Source organism: Balaenoptera ricei, chromosome 1 (genome assembly GCF_028023285.1).
Source record: "Balaenoptera ricei isolate mBalRic1 chromosome 1, mBalRic1.hap2, whole genome shotgun sequence".
Classification (NCBI taxonomy): Eukaryota; Metazoa; Chordata; class Mammalia; order Artiodactyla; family Balaenopteridae; genus Balaenoptera; species Balaenoptera ricei.
In genome coordinates, this window is record NC_082639.1 from 56,582,350 (window position 1) to 56,600,720 (window position 18,371).

An 18,371-nucleotide genomic window follows, 5' to 3' on the forward strand; every position below is an offset into this window, starting at 1 on the left:
GGCTTTTCCCTTTTCCAGAAAATGCCCGACACAAGGAACCACTTGGTGGATGTAGGTTCAGTCAGTGACTGTTTTTAGCCTATGCAATACCCCGCTGAGCTCCCTGAGGAGGAGTGTAATGCCACAGCAGATCATCTGGCAGGCATATACAATAGACGGAAATATCATCACATTTCCCCAGGTTCTGGTAAACTGAGGAAGTGTGAAGAATTTTTTTAAGTACAGTAGGTGTGAATGTCCTTATTTGTAAGACTGATTTTTTTTTTTTTTTTTTTTTTTTTTTACTTCTGCCAGTGTTAGACTTCATAATCTTGTTAAGATATTCTTTAAGCATAACTAGCCTTCAAGATGCTTAGTTTATTACTAGGGCTTAACAGGTACACAATTAGGAATAAATCAGTTTTAGGAATATTTGAAGAGTAAAGAAGAATATAATTTCAAAGGTTTTACTAATGATAAAAATCTAATCTTCTAAAATTCAATAACTTCTTAAAATTTCATCTTCTACTTTATTCTCCTAAATAACTAAAATATATCTTTTTAGGGGAAAATAATATAGTATAATTCACATTATATTTCTAAAGAGGACAAGACAAATTTACTATCTGCTCCATACTTTCATATTCGTATTATTTTATTTAATTCTTTCATAGACCTAATAGCCTTATATTTTCTGATGACAAAACTGAGGCACAGAGTGGTTCAGTAGCTTGTCTTGATCATCCATAGGGCACCCACTTTCAAGAATATAGTATGTATTTGTCTAGTTCGTGCTTTTATACAGCACCTTTTTTCTTAGGTGTGAAAATCTTGGTTAAACTCAGGTCCATCATTTGGACCTCACATTAATACCCTAGCCATCAATTCCATATTAACAATGTATTGCTTAATGTACTTAATGCCCCTAAATTGTACACTTAAAAATAGTTGAAATGGTAAATTTTATGTTACGCATATCAACACGCACAAAAATTGGCAAAGGATCTGAATAGACATTTCTGCAAAGAAGATGTACCAATAGCCATAAGCACAAAAGAATATATAGATGCTCAACATCATTCGCGATTAGGGAAATGCAAACCAAAAACACAAGATAGCACTTTACACTAGCTAGGATGGCTATAATAAAAATGACAGATAATAAGTGTTGGTGAGAATGTGGGGAAATTGGAACTCTCCTACACTGCTGATGGGAATGTGAAAATGGTGCAGCGCTTTTGGAAAATAGTCTGACAGTTCTCCAACAGTTAAACATAGAATTACCATATGACCCAGCAATCCACTGCTAGGTATATATCCAATAGAAATGAAGTCATATATCTACACAGAAGCTTGTATATGAATGTTCATAGCAAGAGTGTTCATAGTGGTCAAAACATGGAAACAACCCAAATATCCATCAAATGATGAAATAGATAAGCAAAATTTGAGATTCCCAATTCTAAAACAAAAGGAAACAAACAAAAAACCCACAACGCATTGCAAAGCAAACAGACTATGGGAGCCCATTGTTTTTAAAAACAATTCAAATACAGTATTGTTTAAAAGGAGGTAATAATTTTTGTATAAACTATTTCCCTTAATTTGTTCTTCAAATTCAGATCTTTTTGAACATTGGTTTTTATCTATACCTGTAATTTCTAGACAATAAACCTGATTTCTAAAATGTCCCCTAAAATTAATTAATTTCTTCCACTTTTTAAACTATCATTCTCCTTCCCTTTATAGTAAATCAAAATCCTTACTAAACCTGTAAGTATTCAAATCAAAGATGAAAAAAGCCAGTATTTTGAGGTATTTCCCAAAAAACCCACATTTGTTTAAAACAACATGTCAGTATAGGATGATACCACATGTGATGAAAATTCTCTTACATAATTTCCCCTTGATTTTCTTTCTTTTGTATGTTCCATTTCCTTTTACCCTTTAAAATTATTTTAAGACAATATAAGTACATAAAATGGAGTAATATAAAAACATCTGTATACTAACACAATATCTTAAAATTTTCTCATATTTGCCTCATTTTTTTTTATTAATAAAAATTATAGATAAAGTTTGTCCTGCTTGTTGCCCTTACTAGTTTTGGTCTCTCCTTCCCTTCCTAGGGCACCCACTTTCAAGAATATAGTATGTATTTGTCTAGTTCGTGCTTTTATACAACACCTTTTTTCTTACGCCTGCATGTATGTATCTATGACCAATTAACAATAATACATTTGGTTGTTGTTAATTTAATACATGTTCCATATCATTCAAAAATTATTATTTTCTCAACATTCTTTTTGAGATATCTTCATGTTGATATAGTTCATCTAGGTTAATCATTTGATCCATAATATTTCATCCTATGTATATATACCACGATTCATATATCCATTCCCTTGCTGATGGACAGAAAACTCTTCTATTTATTACAAACAATGCTACAGGACACATGGTTGTATATGTCTCTTTGTTCTCTGGGAATATATTCCTTGATATGTCCAATTATTTTAAAAACTCATTTTGCATTACGGTATGCCTAGTGTGCATGGTTTAATAGTGAAATAGTGTGGGAAAACATTTATTGGCCAGTATAGTCTCTTCTGCACCCTTCTCTACCTTTAGTCTTGCTTCCCAAGTGCCATTACTTTAAACTGGTTTGCTTTTAATTTTTCTGGCAGGTCACCTTCATATTTCTAAAAATAATATGCTTATGGCATTATGAAATGTAGACATTATTTACTGATTTCTGGCTATAATGAGGATTTACTTATACACATACTTTTTCTCCCCTTCTTTCCCCATGTTCCTACCATATATAGTTTGTCACTTTTTTCAATTCCTTCAGTAATCACTCTGCAACCTCAGAAGAATCTTCTTAAACTCCATTTCTTGTTCCATGAAATAGAGACTGTTTCTTGGAGCTCCCCTTCCCCCATTTTTTCTTTTTAATAAAATAAAGACATTAGCACTCTTACCCTTCCCTCCATTTCTCCCTCCACTTCCCAATCTCTGTCAACTGTAACTTTACACTTTTACTTAAGTCAGGGTTGATAACATATTCCGTGCTATAATTTGTCTATGGGTTCATTTTAAAAAATAAAAAACCCAATAAACTGCATTTGCATTGTTATGAGTATGTAAATATTGTTCCTTGCCGAAGCAAGTAATATGTGATTATATTACCACACTTTTTGGTGGTTCCAGTGTCACAGGAGAATGTTTTTAAAAAAAATTTTAGAAACATTCCACCCTGTTGATTTAAATTGTGCCAAATTTTAGTTGGTTTCATTTTTAGTTTTTATGTTTTGTGTTTGTTTTGCTTTTTCTGGAGTTTCTAATTGCTTCTTAAAAAAATTTTTTTTTTTAACCTTCTGTGCGCTGCTATTATATAAGCTTCTTCACTGAGACCTGTTCCCAGGGCACCCTGTCCAAGAAACCCTTTACCCTCCTACTGCAATCTGGATTAGGCCTTTTCTAAAATTGCTGCAAGCCATCACTCTGAATTTTCCCTTAACTGGTTTCTAATGCATACTGTTTTCTAGATTTTTTTCCCTTCCTCCTTATTGATTAACTAATTCCTTAAATGACCTGCCAGGAAATATTGTGTAAGTCAGAGTCTGTGCATGCCTGAAATTCTTTTTATTTGTGCCTTCCTTGCTTGATAGTTTGGTGGAATATCAATTTCCAGGTCGACGAGCCTTTCCACTAAAACTTTGAGACAATTCCTGCCTTATCATCTAGCATCAGTATCACTTCTGAGAAGTCAGAGGCCATTCTGATTTTTACTCCTCACTGGTTACTTGCAGATTTCTGACTTTTAAAATATGTCCACATTATTGATGTTCTAAAATTTTAGAGATAGGTCTAAATCTATTTAGGGAGATTCTTTTTTATGTAACTTTGTCCTCATTTGAAGACACTTTTGATTCCATGTCTCCTGTCAACTCTAAGCAATTATTTCTTTGATAACTTCCTCTCCTCCTATTTTTTTGGATCTCTTTCTAGAATCTGTATTAGATGGATGTTGAACCCTCTGCATAGATCTTCTATATTTCTTATCACTTCTCTAATATGTTCTGTTTCTTTGTCTTTTTGTTTTACGTTTGAGACCTTGCCATACCCTGTTTTTCCAGTGCTTCTATTAAACATTTATTTGCCATTTATATTTGTCAATTTCCAAGTATTCATTTTCATTGTATTCTGTTCTGGTTTTATGCATGCAATATTTTCTTAAGTCTTACTAGAAATACCAATTTAGAGGATCATTGTTTGTTTTAGAAATTCTCTTTTCTTCTATTCCCTGAATTCTCTATTTCTGCTAGGATCATGTTCTCCTCCTATTTATCTTGGCTTTATTTTTTTTAATCTCACAATTTCCCCAAATATCTGGAAATCCTTTGTTTTTCTTTCATGTTTAAGAATAAAATAATAGACAGGCTGACTGGGAGAGCATAATGCACCTAAGCAGGGATTGTTGGCCTAAATGGGTAGACAGGGCTCTGGCTAGATGAGGAGAGATATGGTCGTAGACACCAGTACCTCACAGCTGCTAGATTCCTCCCCAGATAATTTTCTTTTTTTTTTTTTTTGTATTTATTTATTTAACATCTTTATTGGAGTATAATTGCTTTACAATGGTGTTCTAGTTTCTGCTCTATAACAAAGTGAATCAGCTATACATACACACACATCCCCATATCTCCCCCTTCCTGCGTCTCCCCGCCACGCTCCCTATCCCACCCCTCCAGGCAGTCACAAAGCACCGAGCTGATCTCCCTATGCCATGCGGTCGCCTCCCACTAGCTATCTATTTTACATTTGAGGGTGTATATAAGTCCATGCCAATCTCTGACTTTGTCCCAGCTTATCCTTCCCCCTCCCTGTGTCCTCAAGTCCATTCTCTACATCGGTGTCTTTATTCCTGTCCTGCCCCTAGGTTCTTCAGAACCTTTTTTTTTTTTTTTTACATTCCATATATATGTGTTAGCAAACGGTATTTGTTTTTCTCTTTCTGACTTACTTCACTCTATGTGACAGACTCTAGGCCCATCCACTTCACTACAAATAACTCAGTTTCATTTCTTTTTATGGCTGAGTAATATTCCATTGTATATAGGTACCACATCTTCTTTATCCATTTGTCTGTCGATGGACACTTAGGTTGCTTCCGTGTCCTGGCTATTGTGAATAGAGCTGCAATGAACATTGTGGTACGTGACTCTTTTTTAATTATGGTTTTCTCAGAGTATAGGCCCAGTAGTGGAATTGCTGGTTTGTATGATAATTCTATTTTTAGTTTTTTAAGGAACCTCCATATTGTTCTCCATAGTGGCTGTATCAATTTACATTCCTACCAACAGTGCAAGAGGATTCCCTTTTCTCCAAACCCTCTCCAGCATTTATTGTTTGTAGATTTTTTGATGATGGCCATTCTGACTGGTGTGAGGTGATACCTCATGGTAGTTTTGATTTGCATTTCTCTCATGATTAGTGATGTTGAGCATTCTTTCATGTGTTTGTTGGGTTTCTGTATATCTTCTTTGGAGAAATGTCTATTTAGGTCTTCTGCCCATTTTTGGATTGGGTTGTGTATTCTTTTGAAATTGAGCTGCATGGGCTGCTTGTAAATTTTGGAGATTAATCCTTTGTCAGTTGCTTCATTTGCAAATATTTTCTCCCATTCTGAGGGTTGTCTTTTCGTGTTGTTTATGGTTTCCTTTGCTGTGCGAAGGCTTTTAAGTTTCATTAAGTCCCATTTGTTTATTTTTGTTTCTATTTCCATTACACTAGGAGGTGGGTCAAAAAGGATCTTGCTGTGATTTATGTCATAGAGTGTTCTGCCTATGTTTTCCTCAAAGAGTTTGATAGTGTCTGGCCTTACATTTAGGTCTTTACTCCATTTTGAGTTTATTTTTGTGTATGGTGTTAGGGAGTGTTCTAATTTCATCCTTTTACATCTAGGCTCTCCAGTTTTCCCTGCACCACTTATTGAAGAGGCTGTCTTTTCTCCATTATATATTCTTGTCTCCTTTATCAAAAATAAGGTGACCATATGTGCATGGGTTTATCTCTGGGCTTTCTATCCTGTTCCATTGATCTATATTTCTGTTTTTGTGCCAGTAGCATACTGTCTTGATTACTGTAGCTTTGTAGTATAGTCTGAAGTCAGGGAGCCTGATTCCTCCAGCTCCGTTTTTCTTTCTCAAGATTGCTTTGGCTATTCAGGGTCTTTTGTGTTTCCATACAAATTGTGAAATTTTTTGTTCTAGTTCTGTGAAAAATGCCATTGGTAGTTTGATAGGGATTGCATTGAATCTGTAGATTGCTTTGGGTAGTATAGTCATTTTCACAATGTTGATTCTTCCAATCCAAGAACATGGTATATCTCTCCATCTGTTTGTATCATCTTTAATTTCTTTCATCAGTGTCTTATAGTTTTCTGCATACAGGTCTTTTGTCTCCTGAGGTAAGTTTATTCCTAGGTATTTTATTCTTTTTGTTGCAATGGTAAATGGAAGTGTTTCCTTAATTTCTCTTTCAGATTTTTCATCATTAGTGTATAGGAATGCAAGAGATTTCTGTGCATTAATTTTGTATCCTGCTACTTTACCAAATTCATTGATTAGCTCTAGTAGTTTTCTGGTACCGTCATTAGGGTTCTCTATGTATAGTATCATGTCATCTGCAAACAGTGACTGTTTTATTTCTTCTTTTCCGATTTGGATTCCTTTTATTTCTTTTTCTTGTCTGATTGCTGTGGCTAAAACTTCCAAAAATACGTTGAATAATAGTGATGAGAGTGAACAGCCTTGTCTTGTTCCTGATCTTAGAGGAAATGGTTTCAGTTTTTCACCATTAGAACGATGTTGGCTGTCAGTTTCTCATATATGGCCTTTATTATTTTGAAGTAAGTTCCCTGTATGCCTACTTTCTGGAGAGTTTTTATCATAAATGGGTGTTGAATCTTGCTGAAAGCTGTTCTGCCTCTATTGAGATGATCATATGGTTTTTCTCCTTCAATTTGTTAATATGGTTTAACACATTGATTTGCATATATTGAAGAATCCTTGCATTCCTGGAATTAACCCCACTTGATCATGGTGTATGATCCTTTTAATGTGCTGTTGGATTCTCTTTGCTAGTATTTTGTTGAGGATTTTTTTTTTTTTAATATTTTAGGTTACAAATACAAATTGACTCTTTTTTTTTTTTAATTTTTATTTATTTATTTATTTTTGGCTGCGTTGGGTCTTCGTTTCTGTGCGAGGGCTTTCTCCAGTTGCGGCAAGTGAGGGCCACTCTTCATCGCGGTGCGCGGGCCTCTCACTATCGCGGCCTCTCTTGTTGCGGAGCACAGGCTCCAGACACGCAGGCTCAGCAATTGTGGCTCACGGGCCCAGTTGCTCTGCGGCATGTGGGATCCTCCCAGACCAGGGCTCAAACCCGTGTCCCCTGCATTGGCAGGCAGACTCCCAACCACTGCGCCACCAAAGGAAGCCCCGTGGATTTTTGCATCTATATTCATCAGTGATATTGGCCTGTAGTTTTCTTTCTTTGTGACATCTTTGTCTGGTTTTGGTATCAGGGTGATGGTGGCCTTGTAGAATGAGTTTGGGAGTGTTCCTCCCTCTGCTATATTTTGGAAGAGTTTGAGAAAGATTAGTGTTAGCTCTTGTCTAAATGTTTGATAGAATTTGCCTGTGAAGCCATCTGGTCCTGGGCTTTTGTTTGTTGGAAGATTTTTAATCACAGTCTCAATTTCAATGCTTGTGATTGGTCTGTTTATGTTTTCTATTTCTTCCTGATTCAGTCTCAGAAGGTTGTGCTTTTCTAAGAATTTGTCTATTTCTTCCAGGTTATCCATTTTATTGGCATATAGTTGCTTGTTGTAATCTCATAATCCTTTGTGTTTCTGCAGTGTTGGTTGTTGTTTCTCCTTTTTCATTTCTAATTCTGTTGATTTGAGTTCTCCCTTTTTTTCTTGATGAGTCTGGCTAATGGTTTATCAATTTTGTTTATCTTCTCAAAGAACCAGCTTTTAGTTTCATTGATCTTTGCTATCATTTCCTTCATTTCTTTTTCATTTATTTCTGATCTGATCTTTATTATTTCTTTCCTTCTGCTAACTTTGGGGGTTTTTTTGTTCTTCTTTCTCTTAGGTGTAAGGTTAGGTTGTTTATTTGAGATGTTTGTTGTTTCTTGAGGTAGGATTGTATTGCTATAAACTTCCCTGTTAGAACTGTTTTTGCTGCATCCCATAGATTTTAGGTCATTGTGTTTTCATTGTCATCTGTTTCTAGGTATTTTTTGATTTCTTCTTTGATTTCTTCAGTGATCTCTTGGTTATTTAGTAGTGTATTGTTTAGCCTCCATGTTTTTGTATATTTTACAGATTTTTTCCTGTAATTGATATCTAGTCTCATAGCAATGTGGTCGGAAAAGATACTTGATATGATTTCATTTTTCTTAAATTTACCAAGGCTTGATTTGTGACCCAAGATATGATCTATCCTGGAGAATGTTCCATGAGCACTTGAGAAGAAAGTGTATTCTGTTGTTTTTGGATGGAACGTCCTATAAATATCAACTAAGTCCATCTTGTTTAATGTATCATTTAAAGCTCTTATTTCCTTATTTATTTTCATTTTGGATGATCTGTCCATGGTGAAAATGGGGTGTTAAAGTCCCCTACTATGATTGTGTTACTGTTGATTTCCCCTTTTATGGCTGTTAGCATTTGCCTTATGTACTGAGGTGCTCCTATGTTGGGTGCATACATATTTACAATTGTTATGTCTTCTTCTTGGATTGGTCCCTTGATCATTATGTAGTGTCCTTCTTTGCCTTTTGTAATAGTCTTTCTTTTAAAGTCTATTTTGTCTGATATGAAACTTGCTACTCCAGCTTTCTTTTGATGTCCATTTGCATGGAATATCTTTTTCCATCCCCTCACTTTCAGTCTGTATGTGTCCCTATGTCTGCAGTGGGTCTCTTTTAGACAGCATATATACAGGTCTTGTTTTTGTATCCATTCAGCCAGTCTATGTCTTTTGGTGGGAGCATTTAATCCATTTACATTTAAGGTAATTATCGATATGTATGTTCCTATTACCTTTTTCTTAATTGTTTGGGGTTTGTTATTGTAGGTCTTTTCCTTCTCTTGTGTTTGCTGCCTAGAGAAGTTCCTTTAGCATTTGTTGTAAAGCTGGTTTGATAGTGCTGAATTCTCTTAGCTTTTGCTTGTCTGTAAAGGTTTTAATTTCTCCGTTGTATCTGAATGAGATCCTTGCTGGGTAGAGTAATCTTTGTTGTAGGTTTTTCCCTTTCATCACTTTAAATATGTCCTGCCACTCCCTTCTGGCTTCCAGAGTTTCTGCTGAAAGGTCAGCTGTTTGCCTTATGGGGATTCCCTTGTATGTTATTTGTTGTTTTTCCCTTGTTGCTTTTAATATTTTTTCTTTGTATTTAATTTTTGATAGTTTGATTAATATGTGTCTTGGAGTGTTTCTCCTTGGATTTATCCTGTATGGGACTGTCTGTGCTTCCTGGACTTGATTAACTATTTCCTTTTAGGGAAGTTTTCAACTCTAATCTCTTCAAATATTTTCTCAGTCCCTTTCTTTTTCTCTTCTTCTTCTGGGACCCCTATAATTCGAATGTTGGTGCATTTAATGTTGTCCCAGAGATCTCTGAGACTGCCCTCAATTCTTTTCATTCTGTTTTCTTTATTCTGCTCTGCAGTAGTTATTTCCAGTATTTTATCTTCCAGGTCACTTATCCCTTCTTTTGCCTCAGTTATTCTGCTATTGATTCCTTCTAGAGAATTTTATTTTCATTTATTGTGTTGTTCATCATTGTTTCTTTGCTCTTTAGTTCTTCCAGGTCCTTGTTAAACGTTTCTTGTATTTTCTCTATTCTATTTCCAAGATTTTGGTTCATCTTTACTATCATTACTCTGAATTCTTTTTCAGGTAGACTGCCTATTTCCTCTTCATTTGTTTGGTCTGGTGGGTTTTTACTTTGCTCCTTCATCTGCTGTGTATTTCTCTGTCTTCTCATTTTGCTTAACTTACTGTGTTTGGGGTCTCCTTTTCGCAGGCTGCAGGTTCGTAGTTCCCATTGTTTTTGGTGTCTGCCCCCAGTGGCTAAGGTTGGTTCAGTGGGTTGTGTAGGCTTCCTGGTGGAGGGGACTAGTGCTTGTGTTCTGGTGGATGAGGCTTGGATCTTGTCTTTCTGGTGGGCAGGAGCATGCCCGGTGATGTGTTTTGGGGTGTCTGTGACCTTATTATGATTTTAGGCAGACTCTCTGCTAATGGGTGGGATTGTGTTCCTGTCTTGGTAGTTGTTTGGCATATGGTGTCCAGCACTGTAGCTTGCTGGTCGTTGAGTGGAGCTGGGTCTTAACGTTGAGATGGAGATCTCTGGGAGAGCTTTCCCCTTTTGATATTACATGGAGCCAGGAGGTCTGTGGTGGACCAATGTCCTGAACTCGGCTCTTCCACCTCAGAGGCACAGGCCTGTCACCCGGCCAGAGCACCAAGACCCTGTTAGCCCCATGGCTCAGAAGAAAAGTAAGAAAAAAAGAAAGAAATAAAATAAAATAAAATTAAATTAAAAAGTTATTAAAATAAAAAAATAATTATTAAAAATTTAAAAATTAAAAAGTAATTTAAAAAGCAAAAAAAAAAAAAGAAAGAAAGAAGAGAGCAACCAAACCAAAAAACCAATCCACCAATGATAAGTGCTAAAAACTGTACTTAAAAAAATAAACCAAAAATGGACAGAACCCTAGGACAAATGGTAAAAGCAAAGATATACAGACAAAATCACACAAAGAAGCATACACATACACACTCACAAACAGAGAAAAAGGAAAATGTATATATAAACTATATTAAAAAAAAAAAAGGAGGGAGATAGCAACCAAATCAATAAACAAATCTACCAATGATAATAAACTCGAAATAGTACACTAAGTTAAACATAAAACCAGAAACAAATTAGATGCAGAAAGCAAACCCCAAGTCTACAGTTGCTCCCAAAGTCCACTGCCTCAATTTTGGGGTGATTCATTGTCTATTCAGGTATTCCACAGATGCAGGGTACATCAAGTTGATTGTGGAGATTTAATCCACTACTCCTGAGGCTGGGGAGAGATTTCCCTTTCTCTTCTTTGTTCGCGCAGCTCCTGGGGTTCAGCTTTGGATTTGGCCCCGCCTCTGGGTGTACGTCACCTCAGGGCATGTGTTCTTCGCTCAGACAGGACGGGGTTAAAGGAGCAGCTGATTCGGGGGCTCTGGTTCACTCAGGCTGGGGGGGCGGAGGGGTACGGAATGTGGGGCAAGCCTGCGGCAGCAGAGGCTAGCATGACATTGCCCTAGCCTGAGGCATGCCGTGTGTTCTGCCGGGAAAGTTGTGCCTGGATCACAGGACCCTGGCAGTAGCGGGCTGCACAGGCTCCGCAGAGGGGAGGTGTGGATAGTGACCTGTGCTTGCACACAGGCTTCTTGGTGGCGGCAGCAGCAGCCTTAGAATTTCATGCCTGTCTCTGGGGTCTGCGCTGATAGCTGCCGCTCGAGCCCCTCTCTGGAGCTTGTTTAGGCGGTCCTCTGAATCCCTTCTCCTCACGCACCCTGAAACAATGGTCTCTTGCCTCTTAGGCAGTTCCAGACTTTTTCCCGGACTCCCTCCCAGCTAGCTGTGGCACACTAGTCCCCTTCAGGCTGTGTTCACGCAGCCAACCCCAGTCCTCTCCCTGGGATCCGACCTCCGAAGCCCTAGGCTCAGCTCCCACCCCTAACCCATCCCAGTGGGTGAGCAGACAAACCTCTCGGGCTGGTGAGTGCTGGTCAGAACCGATCCTCTGTGCGGGAATCTCTCCGCTTTGCCCTCCGCACTCCTGTTGCTGTGCTCTCCTCCATGGCTCCAAAGCTTCCCCCCGCCACCCCCTGTCTCTGCCAGTGAAGGGGCTTCCTAGTGTGTGGAAACTTTTCCTCCTTCACAGCTCCCTCCCAGAGGTGCAGGTCCCATCCCTATTCTTTGGTCTTTTTTTTTTTTCTTTTTTCTTTTGCCGTACCCCAGTACTTGGGGAGTTTCTTGCCTTTTGGGAAGTCTGAGGTCTTCTGCCAGCGTTCAGTAGGTGTTGTATAGGAGTTTTTCCACTTGTAGGTGTATTTCTGATGTATTTGTGAGGAAGAAGGTGATCTCCACGTCTTACTCCTCCGCCATCTTGAAGGTCTCCTCCCCAGATAATTTCCTAATTACTTTTGAGAATAAAACCTCAATTTGGGTGTGGAGAGTATGCAGGCTCTTCTATGTGCAGCAGAGTTAGAAGAGCCCCATTCATATGCAGAGTTTCCAGTTTTCAGCCAAAGGTCTCATTTCTTCCTGTGTTTTTACCTTCCATTTTTTCATCCCCCCACTGCCCTCCTTCCCATCTCCACTGTATTCAACAGGGCAAACTGTCTTTCTTTTCAGCTATAGCCCACTCTGGAGATATTCTGGTCTGCAGCTTCCTTTGTTCATCTCCTTCGGTTTTCCATCTTTTAGAAATTCAAAAATCTCATTCCCTCTTAACCTTCTCAGACTATCTTCTTTGTTGTGGGTATATATTTGATTTATTCATGTACTTTCATCCTAACAGAGTCTCTACAGAGATAAGAGAGAAATATATATGCTCAAACTGCCATCTTGAACCAGAATACTTCTCTATACCATTTCTCATGATACTTTAGAAATCAGAATCTTTAACAACATTGTAAATCAATCATACTTCAATAAAATAAATGAAAAAAATCAGAATCTTTTAAAAAGTTTTTAAAGAGCATAAAAATAAAAATTTTAAACAAAGGTTGAATTCTTGTGGTAGGAAAATGTATTGCAGTGAGTCAATAACCTTGCCTTTCTTCTAATTCAAATTTCACAGTGTTTAAAAGACTGTAGCCAATTTGTTTGTGTTTTACCTTTTTCTTTAGCATTTTTGCCTAAAATATTACTTTCTTCCTCCAAATCCAAACCATCTATATTTGAGGTGGGGGGAGTCTAACCCTGCTCCTTTGTTGTCTACATTTATGACTATTTCCACAAGAGTGTACTCCACTTAACACCCTACTTTAGAGTGTTAGATCTAAAAACAAATGGATTTTTTTCTTGTGGTTCAAAGACCATCGTAGATTCCTCAGCCTGTTCTAGCTCTCCAAATAAGAAGCTGAGCAACCCACAAGTTCCCAGAACACCATCCTCATGGATCTGAGGCAGAGCATCCCTGAAATTGCTAGAATGGCTTTACAGAAGTGTAGAAGAGCTGGTGCAGCTTCGAGTAAGAAGTTCTTTCTAGAAGGGCACATGACTGGGCTTAGAAATGTATATTTCACTGCCCTAAAATATGACTTCAGTTTTCTCTATTTTCTTGTTCTTCTTAATATCTATATATATATGCCCTTGGGTTATAAGGAACCAGAAGAGAGGATGAATTTAATCAGCTCAAATCTATCACAACAAATAGAAAAAGCAAAACAACATGTTCTCCTCCCTACTTGTGTTTGGAATATCTTTTCATCTTCCATTGTATTATAGAAAGCTTGTTGGATTAGAAAAAAAGTCAGGGGCCTCACTCTGCTATAATTAGCGGTGCAACTTTAAGCCTTGATTGCTTTGTCTATAAAAAGGGAGAAATGTGGACCAGATGATTTCTTAGAACATTTTTCTAGATTAAAAAAATCATGATAATGATTCTGTTATTCTATTCTTCACAATTTCAACTCTTCTTTCTTTCAATTTTTAAATATTTGTTTTCAGAGATACACTCTTTTACTCTTTCTTGTTCCAAACTCTTCAATAGTGCTGTTCCTCTACTTCCTTTTTATTTTTCCAGCTCTTTGTTTTTCTCTCATTCTACTTATTCTGTTATTCCTCTATAGTTTTTCCTTTTCTGGGATCATTAAGACTGTCCTTAGAGTGTGATATTAGGGCATGCATTAAGAAAATGGAAGAGGACACCTTAATTCAGAATTTTATCTTTTCCTAAAAACATGCGTTACTGTAGTATAACACAAGAATTTATAATCCAGAACTCATGCTTGACAGAACATCTTTTTGAAATCTTTTATCTTTTGCTTTCTGAGTGATTTTTTTATTTTTCTTTCTTATTTTGTTTTATTTTATCTGAACAGAGAATGGACATTCTTTGAAGTCTAATCATGGTCACTACAGATGAACCCAATCTACCAACTTCCCAACATTCTATAGAGTATTAGAAGATTTTTACATTTTGAAGAAGGGGAGACAATCTAAAAAATTTTGGTGGAACTATTGAGAACTAAAATATGGTGGATTATGTTGATTTAGAACTTAAAATAGATGGGTAAATTTGGGGTCAAGGTATACGTCTGAGTCTAATTCAGTTTGGATGTATGATTACTTTTCAAGTCATCTAAAGTTTAAAAAGTAATATTTATGATATCTAGCTTTTGATTTGTCATTTGGTCATAAAGCATTAAAGAATTATAACTGTTGCTCTTACCACAGATTTATTAGACATCATCAAATATATAGTAGACTATGCTGTGACTAGGTGAAAACTGCAACTTCTGACACATAGCTTTGCAAATACAATGGCTCTAAATATAGAATACAGTCAAAATATTTAGTTCATATTTTTATGTCCAAATTTTTCCATTTTATATTCTTTTAGACACTTCAGCCTATAAACTGACCCATTTGGGTATTCTTTTGAATGTCTTATATTGATAGCTTTTATGTATATCTAACTTTGATCAATATGGGAATTTTCATTTTCAATAGCCTTAAAAATGGCTTAAGTGCTAACTTCCATTTCAGTTCAAAGAAAGACAGTTTGTTCTGGTCAAAGGCCAGTAGAAGTTACAGTTTGTATCAGGATGACCTGACATATCCAGGTCAGATTGACCAGATCAGAAAACACATCAACCTCCAATTCAACCTCCTCATGAAATTCTTTACTAAATTTAATTTATTTACACTGAACCACCCAAAGCTTCTGGGAGTCAGGTAAGTGGGCAGTGATGCAAAAAAGGAGACTCTCTGGAGTTTTTAGAACTAGTTCAAGGCAAACATAGGACTTTTCTACCTGAAAAAAAGACCACCTGCTATTTCTATGAATTTAACTTGTGTGGTATATTGCTCACATTCAAAATAAACCAAAGCCTCTGTTTGATAAACCCAAATACTACTCAGATTTAGGCTACATATATATTACTTACATTTAGATTTCATTCATAGTTTGATTTGAATCTTAAAAAAAACCCCAAAAATCAGGAAGAATGTGTCCTTTCCCCCTTCACTGACTTTTAATAGACATCATTGTAAAGTAAAATTGAAGTGTGAAAATATGAAAGGATATTCTTTAATTCTTACCAGCTGAATACATATTCAGTATGCTTCCAGACTGTTCTAAAATCTTGAAAAATTAGATGCATATGGTGATTGAAATGATTTTTTAATAAACATACTTTTAATAAATGTTTGTGACCCATTTATAAAATATACTTTAATAATATATGGATATGTGATTTTTTAATTATTAGTGAAATCTTTCATCAAATGCATTTGAAGACATGTAAATTATTTGACATAATACTTAGTTACCAATTATGAAGTTTTAGAGGGCATGAAATATGCCAAACACATCATTTGAAGAACAGCTGTGAGTTTGACTGTATGCTATGTGCTATTTGTATTTTTTGTTTTCATGTTGATAGCCTGACATTCCTTTATTTGGAGATCTTAATTTCTAGGTTACTTTAAATTTTAAGAAATTCAATACATATATAGTCATAACCTTAAGAAACACAAAATGAGCAAGAAAATTTTTGAAGAAAATTATAAATCTAATAGATTTCTGTCAGAAAGAAAATAGGCACAGGAACAGTTTTCTCTTCACATACTATGTTCATAGAATAATAGAAAAGGTTGTGTTAATATAGTATTTGTTATTATGCAGTATTTTAATATCTGTATAAGTCTATTCCATTATATTTGGTGTTTCATATATTTATTCCTTTATGGTTATAATCACCAATATATTTCATTTAAGAGTTCAAAACTATGTTAAATGAATTGTATTTTTATATGGAATATATTTGCCATTATGAAGAATAGTCAGTTATATTGTTATTTCAAGCAATAAATCTGAATTCATTCTATTAGTTTAAAAATTGTAAAATTCAAAAGTTTAATTATATGTATAACATAAAAATTGAGCACATTTTCTATAGCACTTCATTTAGTTGTGTTAATTTTTTAATGTGATGTGTCCACAGTATTTTTTATTTTGCATTTATTTTTTCAACATGTTTACATTGTATGTGTTGAGCTTTTTTGCACACAGATTCTTGCTTGTAGCTGCTTGGCAGGATTTTTTGTTGTGATGTAACCACTGTTCTTATAAAAAATATGATGTACATTCGTTTTGCATCTTTGTCTTCATTCCACATGTCCTATAGTTTGTATTTTTATATGAAGTTATTTATAAGGAATGGTAATTTAAAAGTCTGTGATCATCTCTTTCACCTTCATTGTTTTCAACAAATAGATATTCTTAGTTCTTATTTTCTGATAGTCATAAACAGATTTTTAGTATGATGTGAGGCAGATAAGGCCACATATAGTTTACCTTCATATATCTTATGTCATGGAGTACTTATTTTAGCTATCTTTGGACAAGTTGTTTTGCTCATTCAATTTTATATCAATTTACTTTTTAAACTTGGGTTAAATTTTTTAGTTCATGGAAGTGTAATTTGCTATAAAATATTAGGAATTCTTCTGAAGATAGCACTTTCTAATTACAGTAACCAATCTTTATTGAGAGCTAAGTACTTTCAGACACTATCTAATTTATTCCTTGCACAACACCATGAAGTAAATATTGAACACAGTTTTACAGATGAGGAAACTGAAAGGCAGAGACGTTGATGTACTTGTCCATGGTCATAGAAACAGAATGACTCATGTCTGTCCCATCCCACTTTTAAACACTATCTTATAGTGCCTCTCCCTTATGATTTTTGATCTGTTTATTTCAGACCAAAACCAGTTAATTTGTGCTTGACTTATGTCCTTTAGTATTAACCTTTCACACTTCCATTTCTTCCATGATATCACAGTGAAGCAAAAAAAAAAATTAATACAATTGAGTATTAAAATGTGTCTTTTCTTTTAGCCAGAAACATTTGAGCATCTTTTTATCAAGCATACAGAATCAGTGACATTTGGTCCTCTTCTTTTGGAGCCTGAAACCATTTCAGAAGATATCAGTGTTGATACATCATGGAAAAATAAAGATGAGATGGTGCCACCAACTACAGTCTCTCTACTTTTGATGACTCGGGATCTTGAAAAGGGTTCTCTTTGTATTAGTGACCAATGCAGCAGTGCTCACTTCTCTGAGGTTGAGAGCACAGAGATAACCTGTGAGGAGGAAAGCAGGAGACAACCCTCTGTTAAATATGCCACCCTGCTCAGCAACCCTAAGTCAGGTGAAACTGAGGAAGAGCAAGGGCTTGTAAATAGCTCAGTCAGCAAATGCTTCTCTAGCAAAAATTCTCTACCTAAGGATTCTTTCTGTAATAACTCATGGGAGATAGAAACCCAGGCATTTTTTATATTATCAGATCAGCATCCCAATATAATTTCACCACACCTTGCATTCTCAGGAGGATTGGATGAACTTTTGAAACTCGAGGGAAATTTCCCTGAAGAAAATAATGACGAAAGGTCTGTCTATTATTTAGGAGTCACTTCAATCAAAAAGAGAGAGAGTGATGTGCTTTTGACTGATGAGTCAAGAGTGTTGTCCCCATTCCCATCCCACTGTTTATTCACTGACATCAGAATCCTCCAGGACAGTTGCTCACACCTTGTAGAAAATAACTTCAATTTAGGAACTTCTGGTCAGAAGACTTTTGTATCTTACATGCCTCAATTTCAGACTTGTTCTACTCAGACTCAGAAAATAGTGGAAAACAAGATGTGTGACCTAACTGTCTAATTTCATTCCAGACACATCTCAGATTTATGATGTAATGAGTCATATGAAGGGTTATATATTCCACTATAGTGTTGGTTAGGGGAGAGAAAAGAAAACTGTCAGAGGCAAATTTGAAAATGATTGTTTCAAAACGAATGGTATCTGTTTGTCCTCACTCAGTAATATAGACAAAAAATGTGAGAAAGCCTTCAAAAGCCTAGCAGTGTAGACCGATTCTTCTAATGATTAATCAGCACCTTGGGAAGGTCTCCAGTGGCTTGTGTCTAGCTAGCCATAAACCCAACAATACTATTTTTTTTGAACATTGAACCCATGTAGAAAGAGCTAGTCATCTGAATTACACTCACATCTGAAA

The 18,371-nt window shown here is 35.9% G+C and overlaps 1 protein-coding gene across 1 annotated transcript in view; it reads left to right on the forward strand.

Annotated features, from left to right (window-relative positions):
- LEPR (leptin receptor) overlaps window positions 1-18,016 on the forward strand; it is a 103,440-nt gene extending 85,424 nt beyond the window's left edge. Inside the window, 4 exon segments of the mRNA XM_059924131.1 lie at window positions 7,486-7,528; window positions 10,496-10,534; window positions 14,863-14,873; window positions 17,189-18,016. Of these exon segments, the coding sequence (XP_059780114.1) occupies window positions 7,486-7,528; window positions 10,496-10,534; window positions 14,863-14,873; window positions 17,189-18,016 (921 nt within the window).
- The last annotated feature ends 355 nt before the right edge of the window (window positions 18,017-18,371 follow it).